General features: G+C 40.2%; 2 protein-coding genes across 2 annotated transcripts; both read right to left on the reverse strand.

The window, feature by feature from the left end:
- Positions 1-1,666: 1,666 nt before the first annotated feature.
- Positions 1,667-5,236, reverse strand: tysnd1 (trypsin like peroxisomal matrix peptidase 1). The gene is made up of 4 exons (XM_070841128.1): positions 3,952-5,236; positions 2,713-2,843; positions 2,396-2,581; positions 1,667-2,222 (listed from the first exon to the last, which is right to left on the reverse strand). Exons 1-4 carry the CDS (start codon positions 5,025-5,027, stop codon positions 2,020-2,022), a joined length of 1,596 nt encoding a protein of 531 aa, XP_070697229.1. The 5' UTR covers positions 5,028-5,236; the 3' UTR covers positions 1,667-2,019.
- Positions 5,237-5,849: 613 nt separating this feature from the next.
- Positions 5,850-10,262, reverse strand: sar1ab (secretion associated, Ras related GTPase 1Ab). The gene is made up of 7 exons (XM_070840888.1): positions 10,202-10,262; positions 9,066-9,135; positions 8,414-8,533; positions 8,250-8,315; positions 8,062-8,165; positions 7,810-7,941; positions 5,850-7,132 (listed from the first exon to the last, which is right to left on the reverse strand). Exons 2-7 carry the CDS (start codon positions 9,121-9,123, stop codon positions 7,016-7,018), a joined length of 597 nt encoding a protein of 198 aa, XP_070696989.1. The 5' UTR covers positions 9,124-9,135; positions 10,202-10,262; the 3' UTR covers positions 5,850-7,015.
- Between the last annotated feature and the right edge of the window lie 962 nt (positions 10,263-11,224).

The raw sequence follows: 11,224 nt of genomic DNA on the forward strand, positions 1-11,224 counted from the left end.
GAGTCTGTCTTTTTGTTATTTCTTCATTCCTTGTCAAATTTTAGCACCGTCATGATCCTCGAGCACGTTCAGAATACTCTTATACACCCACTAGAGCTCGGCTGATTCTGCTTCTGATTGCTGAGGCCAATTTTGGCATCTCAAGTACATTTTTGTTTAAACAAGACAAAGAGTTTACAGAAGTGACAATGCAATCAAATCAAATAACTTTGTGATGTGTGTAAGGTATTGTTGGGAGATGTGCGCTGTTATTTCTTGTGTGTGCCAATACGTCTGCGGTAAGCCAAAATTGTCAGATAATTGCAGCCATGCTGAAATATTGGTCGGGCTCTAATTACCACGTCTTCCATCATCACTACACTGCTGTCCCTGAGCACAACTTTTCCTCAAGCAATTTCTGTATTTCATGATGCACAAATCCCAAGTAGGTCAGATTTCCTTTTTTTTTTTGTTCATAGAAATAAAATGTCTCTGAATTTCTTTCTCTTTCTGTCTATTGTTTATATGTTTTAATGGGTTTTTAAACACTAACACTCAAAATCTTGTTGTCGTTGTGTGATATGATGATTTTTAGATTAGGTGACTTTAATTTAGCAACAACCTAATCTACCATTATTTTCAGCCATCAGTTTAAGATCAGTTTCCAAATAAGTTAAACTACATGTTAGAAACTTGAATATTAAGGACAAACATTATAATAACTAACATGTTATGTTGCACATCTACACAGCCCATCGTAAAAGCCATCTCAAAGACAGAGCCCTCCTCCCCATGTGACTTATCCTCGGAGGAGCAGATGTTATTGTCAGCTCACTTTGGCTCCTGCCTTACCTCATTCTGCAGCGATGTGTAGCTTATAGCTATGGGAAACCAGCAGAAATGAGATACAACCCCTGTCTGCATATCAGCACTACGAACAGCACGGTGTCTATAGAAAACTCTCCTCGGCCTCCTCGGGACATTTCTCCAGCCTCTCCACCGTGAACAATTCAGTCTGGGAACAGTGAAACAGGACCCTTTCAGTATGTTAGTGCATGCACATCCTTGGGAGCTAAAGCCAGGAATGCTTGTCTTAGCGTTGTAAAAACTGACAGTAGCCAATCCTCTGAAATGTCATCTCTCAGTTTCACGTTTCAGTGATAATGGAAATCAGTACCAGTAATATCCCAGTGGGTGAAACCTTAAATGTGCTAGCTGTGAGTGGATATGCCTGCCAACAGATGTCTGAATATCTGATACTGATAGCAAGTCTTCTGGCTACCCAAGGGGACCAATCATTTTCTGCAACCTGTCAGCTTATTATGCTGAATATTCCTCCTGCTCGGTGAAAACAAGCCATATGTAACGGAACCAGGTGTAAACCCTGACACATGCTTCCAGGAAAAGTGTATCGTCTTTTCTTGATGCTGTGATTGTGAAATAACCCAGATGTTAGATGTGAGAGCTTTTTTTCTGTCATGATCTTAAGTGATACTTAAAGACTTTACAGGGAGAAATATGGGTGATTAATCTTTCTATATTTAGCTTTGTAGATCTATTTGTGTTCCTTTAGCAAATTAGTTGTGTCAACTAAATACAAAGAATACACCAACTGTACACTGAAATGTCACCAAAATAAAGTATTTTATTAATTCAATCACATTACAGTACAAGAAACCGATCATGATCATGGTTTCAAAGTAACTTTAACATGACCGTCACCATTAACTGGCCCTTATAAATATAAACATTTCCTGAATGTGTATTAATACTAGAAATGAATTATTCTGTTTTACTTGCAGTTACTCCTTCAGATCTGTGACAGTGTTTGTAACAAACTGAGGTATCAAATATATAGTTTAGGTATTAAATATAAATGGTTATATCTTACCAGTTACCAACACCAGTTCTGTCTTAAAAAGTTCTATATAATATCATTTTAATTATCCAATGTGATTTTGCATATATTTCATATTGATTCAACCACCCACCCTTTTCTCTAACCTAACCCTAACCCTTATCTCAAGGTTGTTGTTTTTTTTATAGTTTGCTTTCAACACCTTGTAGCCTCCAAACCCTTTTGACTTCTTCTTCTGTGGTGTCCAACACCCTGAACACATTAACATCCCTCGTCTGGTCAAAGTTCTTCAACAGTCTCTGGAAAATATTTACTGGGATGCTAAAGTTGAGGTGTGGGTAGGTCACTTTGGCTGCCAAGTCCCTTGTGTTGCTGGACACGATGCCTACAAAACAGCAAACGATCATTAAACTCGTTAAAACTGCAAATATAGCGGTGCATTAAGAGCACTCTGGTGTGTATGGCTGCCTGGCTCTATGCATATGGTGCATCATTATAGCGAGGTTTTCTGTGGTCATCATATGCCCCCCACTGATCAAAAAGAGAACATGTTCTCACCCAGCAGCTCTCCTGAGTGTGACCGCACCACAGCGCCCCCACTGGCCCCTGCTTGTACAGCACAGGTGGTCTGAAGCATGACAGGCTGGTCATTCCAGCCAATGGCTTTGGAGAGGACACCGCATGTCAGGGACGGGCCGCACCTCCGGCCCAATCCGCCATATCCCACCACAACTACAGAATCACCTGCAGGCAGGGAAAGCAAGCGGAGCATGAAATTTAAAACATTTTCATTAGATTTTATCTGGCACTGAATATAAAGCAAGATTTCACTCGAAAACAATTGTAGTTTCCACTAAACAAGACTGAAATCAAACCTGGATTGAAACTCTGAGCCATTCGAGGGACGACGGCCTCCGTGACGGAGTCTCTCAGCTGCACCAAAGCCAAATCATAGGGTGAAGATGCTTTAGTGAAAAATAGCACATCACCCACACAATCGCTGACTCTGTGAAACAGAAATCACCAAAACAAACAGCAAACATTACATATTCTGTACTGTTTGTGCCAAATCGGTGCACATTGTGATCAGAAGCATTACAGCTCGCGAAAAAAGCCCTGAACCCACACAGATGTTGCCAATTATTTAATATTTAGTACTTCCTATCTCATTTTTTGCTCTTATTTCCCATCCTGTTGTACATATCTTCTTCTTGTTCTAAATATTTTCTTGCGTATGTATTGCCAAGCACAAGACTGGAGGGGACAACAAAGCATTTCACTGCACAATGTTGAAATGTTATTTTGAAACTTGAATAACTACTTGAATTATGTACTTGAAATACAAGTTTGGTCTTCAAAAGGTCTAATCTAATGTGATTTTGCATATTCCATATTGATTTAACCAACCTATTTTCTAGCATATCTCAAAGTGCAGAGGTCTTTTGTTATAGTTTGCTTTGAGCAGAGATTTCATCATCCACGGTTGTTGAAATCTCTGCTCAAGTTGAAGTTGGAAGCTGTTGCTAATAATTAATGTGAGGTTGTCAAAGTCAGTGCACTGACTGCACACATATATGCGACATATGGTGTGAGAAAACGTGCAAGATTGAGGGTGATCAATCTCAGTCCTCTTGCACACAGAAGAGGTCCAATCAGGTAACATATATAAAAACTCCTGTGGTCATGAATCAAAGTAGCGTAGGGCCTGTAAAGGAAAGGTGTTAAAGGAACAGTTAAACCCAAAACACTCTAAAATAGTGTCTATTCATCTGGATTACCAGTTTCACAACGTTTTACTGAGTTTTGGAGACATCAGCTCACATCAATACACCTTCTTCAGTTTCAAAACATTTTGACACACGTCACAGTAGCAGAAAAACTCAGGTGTAAGTAATAACAGTACTGATGGCTGCACAAAAGCAAGTGCTTAAAAGGGAAATCAGACCAAATGATATTAGTTCCAGCTGTGCTTTCCCTCCTATAAATAGTCAAAAGGTTTGCTGTGAAAAGATGTCGATCAAACATGTTTTAATGTGTTTTGGAGAGAGGTGTGTAGTCGGGGAGTTCCTGACAGCCCATACTTAATGGTGTTAAAACAATGAATGTGCTGTCACCTATCCTTGTGATGGAACTTCAGGGTGACGGTCGGCTTCCCGTTGACGACGTGCCGGCAGGTCACTACGAGCTGAGGGGTGACAACGACCCCTGAGCCCCAGAACTGTCCGCTGTCCACAAGGCACACAGTGGGGTATTTAGCAGCCTTTGATTCAAGGGCTGTGTTGGACATGCGGAGGCAGGCCTCTCTCGGATGGAGCCAGACATCTCGGAGTGGATCCTGAATGCTCGTGCAGCGGATGATGTTCCTGAAGATCAAGTTGACGGAGCAGACAAGAGTGAGGCCTATCCACTCAGTCGCCTTCCAACCAAACGGAGACACGATCAGTCCAACGAGGCGCACATCGTCCGCGCCTTTCACCACAAACAACCCTCCACCCTCTGTGCCTGGCAAGCACCTGGCATCTGTGAGGATGACGGCGTTGTCCTCTCCGGCGAGGTTACTGATGATACCTCTGCTGAGGGTGCTGATGAAGAGATCTAAGCAGAGGGAGCCAAAAGGTGAGCCACATGCCACGACCGGGCAGCCCTTCTGGAGAGGTGAGCTGCTCTGCCAGGGTGTCGTCCCTGAATTTGGGCTGCTGTCTGCACACACCACACTTGCCTTGAGTACAGCAAACCAGCTGAGGAACTGGGCATCTCTGATCAGCTCCTCATCCTCTTCGTCCCCATGGAAACGCCACTGGTCTGCCTCTTGGAAAACTGCCAGGAAAGCCTGTTTGAACTCCAGGCAGTTCACAAGCATCAGCAACTCGGCTGCAACTTCCCGCTGCTCTGTTTTGCTTCTTGGCTTTGCTTCTCCGTGTGCAGGCTGACTGGGGTCCAAGTCTCGCTCTGCAGAGAAGCTGAGACGGATTTTAAGTTTTTCGCTGAAGCTGTCGGCTGATAGGAAGCTGCCATCTTCCGAGAGAGGCTCTTGGTCGGTAATAAAACGGGAAAAAGGGACGCCGGTGCAGATCACTGTTCCAGTTTGAGCATGGACGATAACACCGCTGCAGCTCACCGCTTTCTTTTCTGAAAAGGCGTCTGATACCTTAACTACACAGCAGTATCTCTCTATCTCCTTCACCTCCATGATGTTTGCAAAGCAGATGAACTTCAACCATATGGCGATAACGGAGTTGAGCAACTTGAAGACACTTTGACGAAAACCGTTGAAAAGCAGCACATTTAAAAACAGCTTGAGACAAGAAAACAAACCTCCATGCTGGCAGGTTAAGAAGACTGAGTTTAAACTAATGTTCAGTCGCGAATATTCTTCACTGTAGTGTTTAATACTGTCAATTCCGTTCGTAGCTTCCTGGTTGGCTCTCATTGGTCCACTAGACACAACGACAACACACGCCCTTTAATATGATTGGTCAGAATGTAACTACGCACCGTTCTGAGCCAATAGGAAATAAGGAGGCGGGATTAAGGTTGCTTGTTTCTCTACACGACTTCCGCTTTTGTCTACTGGAAAACTAACCTAGTTATTTTAATGGTAAAAAGTTTAAATGTTGTATGGTTGCCTGTTCACAGTTTTTATTCACCTAACTATTTCAATTTTAAGAAAATAGTGAAGTGCATGAATTTTTTTGGTTTTAGTGTATACAGCTGATGAATGCTCAATTATAATGTTAAAAGGATAACAAAGGTTTATTTACTCCTAAAAAAAAAAAAAAAGATCCCAAAGTAATTTTTTAGCAGTACATTTTTAAGCATTTCATTACATTTGGAATAAACCCGCTTAAGGATAAGCGGTGCAGACAATGGATGAATGGATATTATTTTAAAACCTTATCCATTGATGATTATAGTAATATAGCGATAATAGTATAATCTAGTAATGTTTGTAGTTGGTTATGTGAAACTGAATAAAATCTAGTCAGACAAGAAAGACTTAAAGGATTGTCAAAAATATTTATTAAGCTCAAACTTCACACGTTTAATAACAATATGACCTACCTTTTTGTAACAGATACATCAGTTCAGAGCTCAGTGCTGGATGTCACATAAGGCAAGCCACATTTTTATTGCAAAATATAAATAAGAGCTTATATAAAAAATAAAGTATGATATTGCACTAAGAGGTCATTTCCATGCATATATTTTGCACACCCTATTTCTAAGCACCACCCAAGTACTCTCATAATATCACTGCCTGCTGTGAGCAGCTACTAATCACAAAGTACTCAAGTCATTTCACAGCAATTAACCATGATGAAAACAGGTAGTTTGGCATCCCCACTGTGGACAAGTAGGAGTTTGTTACATCATCACATACATGCAGTTAACATATATCAACATACTATTTAACAGTTTTGTGCTATTCAGTAAAGTTACTCACAGCAAAATGTCAGTCACTGCACTTGTGGTCACATTCATATAATTGGCCTGTAGTGGTATACCCTTTATTGATTTAAAAAAAAAATCCAATCAGCAGAACTGTCAGTATCCTTGGATGTAGCAGCCTACTGGCCACTTTTCTCGTCAACAAATACGGCACTAAACCTCTGCAGCACTTTCCAGAAAGACTGTTCTGCTCTTGAAAAAAAAAAAACTGTATGGTATTTAAAGATCCCTGTTAGTTTGATAGAAACAGAAGAAGTATAAATGTATAACTGTAATATTTCAGTCAAGGAAGAGTAAGCCCAAGCACAAAATGTTAACCAAATTGACCTTCACTGTAAGTCTACACCAGCAGCTAAAAATAAGCGCGGGTCAGAAACTCGCTCACAGCAATGGCATGGTCTTTATGGCAGACGGGATTCTCTACTGGCTTTAGGTTAAGGTGGAAACCACACCATGAAGTTTATCCTCCACACTAAATCTGACTGATGATTCATAACTAAATCTTTGTCTTGCTGTGGTGTCTTTAATATGACATACAGATTTCTTTGAACGCAGGGTATAATAAAACAAAACACTGCTTGAAACACATTTCCTACTGGCACAGTCAAAGTCCTAAATATAGTATATTTAAGAAAATCGCTCTCTATGGCAGGTAGTTTTGTGTGGAAAATGTCTGTGTGTCCACAGGCATCGTGGTAAATCTGGTGAAGGTTATTAAATGAGCACGAATCAGTCAATATACTGGGAGAGCCAGCGGAAACCGTCTCCATATCCTTGTCTCTTCAGCACGCTGCACATGAAAACCTCCATTGGCCTCAAATTCAGCTCCTTCAGTGACACTTTGCCCTGAAATGAAACAAAAACACACATCCAAAAGCGCAGATTTTAATTCGCAACCTAAACATTTCAACATCTTTTGCCATGGACTCTAAACATGTACAGTCAGCGTCTTAAACTTTATAACTTTCTGCATGTTGTACAGCTGTGGTCGGACTAAATGACACGGACCACTCAAACAGGCCTTCAATATGGCTCACGACAGCATCCTGCTTCCCTTCGCTCTCTTTTCACGTCTCCTCTTGTTTTCTTGCTTCTTACCGAGAAGCAGCAGGTGGTTAACAAGATTTACACTAACAATGAATAATTTGCGTTAGACAGGTGATGTGCCAAATGCTTCTCAATAGCATATTGCCCCCCCACTGCTGCTGTATTTAACGAGAGCAGTGGTGATTGTAAGCAACCAAGAGAGCAAGCTCAAAGCCACAGTGGGTGCAATAACACTGTGCTGACAGATAGGTAGGTCCGGCTTTGGGGATTTGTGAAGCTTGCTGATGACATTATGCAGTGAATATTTCCTCGAATTACCAGGCAACAAAGACACTTTATGACACTATAGTACTGGCAAATATGCCATTTTAGTGTTTTGCTCTACTTTGCACCATTTAGGTGAATGCAATAAGTGCACAAATAAAAAACAAACTACATTTTCCAATCCCATCATTTACACCACATGTGCTTATTACCTTTCCAGTTGTATGTCCATGAAGACCAAACATTCCTCTGAGTGCATCCTCACTGATGGCCTCTGGACGGTCGATCTTATTCCCCAGGATGAGAACCGGGACGTTTGAGATGGTTTCATCTGTTAACAGGGCCTGCAGGCAGGAAGTGTATTCAATGTATTTAACAAAGAGACCATTTCTATCAGTGAAACCTATAAAAAAAAATTTGTGTTGCATGTCGATATATAAGTGAAGTCAATGAAATAAACTTACATCCAGTTCAACTTTAGCCTCTGCTAATCGCTCATGATCAGCACAGTCCACCAGGTAGACTATTCCGTTTATGGCTGGGAGGTAGTTCTTCCAGATCCTTCGTGCTGTGAGAGCAAAAGAATTTCATTGTTTATGTAACAAACAGGTGGCAGCTGCCAGTGCATCAAAGCATTTTTCCTTATTCCTACCTTGTGTATGACCTCCGAGGTCAAACGTCGTAAACGTCATTCCAGCTATGGTCAGCTCCTCAGATGCTGAGGGCAAAAGGAGAAGCACTGGCTTTAGAGAAGTGATGAAGCAAGAAAAACAAGCTGACTGCTGAAGTGACAACATGGCAAATCGCTGGATGTACTTGGATGTAGCGTTGGCACGTGCTGTCCTAGTCTGTCATCTCTGAGCATGTGCAGGAGTGTCGTTTTTCCAGCATTGTCCAGTCCGAGGAACACTAGCTTGCCGGTCTTCTTGTACAACCCTGATGATAAAAACAAAACAAACGAATGTGAATTTAATATACACTCACAAACTTATATTGTGTTTTTATTCTCAGTCTTGAAGAGGATGAATGGTTAGGAATTCCATTAAAGTTATGAAACATTTGTGTTATCACAAATGTATGCACATTGATGTCTAGATTTAGAGGTATAGATAATACCAAAATTAGATCTGCACAGTTGTGAGTATTTAGGCTGGAATTGGTGAAAAGTGCCAAAATGTGAAAGGATATACGCTTGTAGTGACTAACAATAATATACAGATACCAAGTGTGCATTTGTGGAGCTCTGCCTTGGCCCATGTACTAAAAACATTGTGCCAATTGTGTTTCTGTAACACATATAATGTTTCTGACACTTCCAAAAGGAATTTCAGGAAGTTTCCTTCATAGGCAAGGGTAATGTCCAATAGCACAGTGTTGTTAGGATTGAAAAATGAATGTTCTGTACGACAAAACAGTTCTGGTGGTTAAGGTTGGACAATATTATCGACATTTATGTACAATACTGTACCTAATAGTTGCAAGACGCTGCTGAAGCTCCTGTATATCCAGTCAAATATAAAAGACATTTTTTTGACTACCTGTAAAAGAGATAACATGGATGAAAATAATCATTAAGGCATCATAACAATATGTCTCGAGTAACAACACAGCACATATTGGCAACTTAAGTGAGAGTAAGTATTGAATTTAATGCACTGTTGCAGAAGGACATGATTGCATTACAGAATTTAGCACTGAAGCTCATTGTTAATGATTATTCCTGACCCTGGATTACTCTGCTGGTATGTGTAAGCTCTGTGTAATCACACAAGCTTTAAAGCATGAAAGAAAAGGAGGGCAAACTAAGCACCAAACAGGCTTTGGGTGATTTTTAGATGCTAGTTTGTTCTGAGAGCTGTCTCACAGAGTCACACTGATCTTTCTCTGACTATTTTTATGACAGGTTGTGGCAAGGACACTTGATCTCAGCAGTCACCCCGTGGTTCCCCCTCTCTCTCTCTCTCTCTCTCTCTCTCTCTCTCACACACACACACACATACACCTGTCACTCTCTTTGGGACTTGATGTGCTTGTTGCAGGCCTTCAGTGACTAAGGCTACAGGAAATTACACAGTTGTTGATTATCATTCTCATATAATGTTTCAGTTGGGTCATTTGTAAACACCAAACTTCATATAAAAAGTATGCCATTTAATTCCTATGTCTATGGATTAAATACTATAGCAAAACAGGCACTGCGTATTGGGTTAGTTAGACAAAAATGACGGTATTCATGTCATAAAGAGCAGCAAGTTTTTACACAGATCCCAAACCAGTATCCCAAAGCAAATATACACGAATAACACATTAAAACACGACAGGACTTTTAACTCATGCCTAAGCTCCTCAGAAACGATTGTTCCAGTTATTTCACGATTATTGCCACTGTTCGGCTTATCACATGTACACTGGTAGTAACGAGATCAGCTGTTACAGAGTAAACAATGACCAATATAGTACAACAACGTGAGCGCCCAAAGGGGTCCAGAACGACACAACTACACGAGAAACTTCATGACGGGAAAAGTGGTTCAACGAGTAGAAAACAAGACTGAAATGGAAATGTGGGATAAAGGACACTTAATATTTAATGTGGGGTGTTACCTTAGTCTGCCGAAATTATGACCAGCCCGTCGGTTAGTTTTTGGTCCAAACCCGACCCGTCGACTGACGTTAAGCCCACAAGTTTGACAGATAACCGGAAATACGTCACTGGGGTGGCTAATGAGCGGGAGGGGCGCACATGCCACTCTTATAAAATTAATAATAATAACTCACACTTTACTTTTTTAAATAGGTATCCTACTGCAAAAAGGTGTGGGCAGATTTTATATGGAGTTTTCTACAATATTACAACCTAAAATTAATTGCACAATAAAAGTATTTTTTGACTTTTTATTTGTGTCCACAGTATCTAATTTTAATATTCTAATCTCATTATATCTAATATAAACACAATTAAAAGCTCTCTTCCATGTCTCATCGTGTACTTCTAAAGTTGTCATTGTAAATGTCGATTGCCCGTGTGTACTACTTTAATGTAAGACTTCACACTTTGGCTATAAGCTCTGTAAAATAGCACAAAACAAAGTATCTACGCAATGAAATGTTTAATTACATTTTTTTTTTTAATTCTGGAACTTAATTTGCAATTATACTTCACTTTTTCCTGTTTTTGCTTCTCTTTAGTTCATATGAAATTTGATTTACCTCCCACTTTTACTGGTTACAACCATTAAAGTAAATATGAAAATGAAGTAGGAACACAAGCCTGATAGCACATATTTATAGCAAAGGAAGAAATGACCTCACACATATCACAAAAAGTCCTGTGAAAAGAGTAAGTATGCACGTAAACAAATTATACAGGACAAAGAAAAGTAATGCAGGGTACTGAACACTAGATGGCAGAAGTACAACAACGAGCAAAGTTCAGTCCAGAAAAAAGTGATCTACAGAATAATAATTCTCACACAGACAACAGCTCTGCTCTTATCCTTGATTAAACTTGAGTCATGGCAGCCACAGAGAAACTAAAATGCACTTCTTGTAAATTAAAATAAATTTTGTAACAGACAAGTGTTAAGCAATTATCTTATTTTCCAGTGCTTGTAGAAAAAAACAAAG

Source organism: Pempheris klunzingeri, chromosome 12, assembly GCF_042242105.1.
Source record: "Pempheris klunzingeri isolate RE-2024b chromosome 12, fPemKlu1.hap1, whole genome shotgun sequence".
Taxonomy (NCBI): domain Eukaryota; kingdom Metazoa; phylum Chordata; class Actinopteri; order Acropomatiformes; family Pempheridae; genus Pempheris; species Pempheris klunzingeri.

Bases quoted from the DNA above. Each gene is read 5' to 3' on its own strand.
- tysnd1 (XM_070841128.1), bottom strand. From the start codon at position 5,027: ATGGAGGTGAAGGAGATAGAGAGATACTGCTGTGTAGTTAAGGTATCA. The intron at 2,582-2,712 runs GTTTGATTTCAG...CCCTGCCTGCAG, and splicing joins GGCTCAGAGTTTCAATCCAG to GTGATTCTGTAGTTGTGGTG. The intron at 2,223-2,395 runs GTGAGAACATGT...GCTGTTTTGTAG, and splicing joins ACACTCAGGAGAGCTGCTGG to GCATCGTGTCCAGCAACACA.
- sar1ab (XM_070840888.1), bottom strand. From the start codon at position 9,123: ATGTCTTTTATATTTGACTGGATATACAGGAGCTTCAGCAGCGTCTTG. The intron at 7,942-8,061 runs GTAAGTTTATTT...TCCTGCCTGCAG, and splicing joins AGGCTAAAGTTGAACTGGAT to GCCCTGTTAACAGATGAAAC. The intron at 7,133-7,809 runs GTAATAAGCACA...GTTTCATTTCAG, and splicing joins ATGGACATACAACTGGAAAG to GGCAAAGTGTCACTGAAGGA.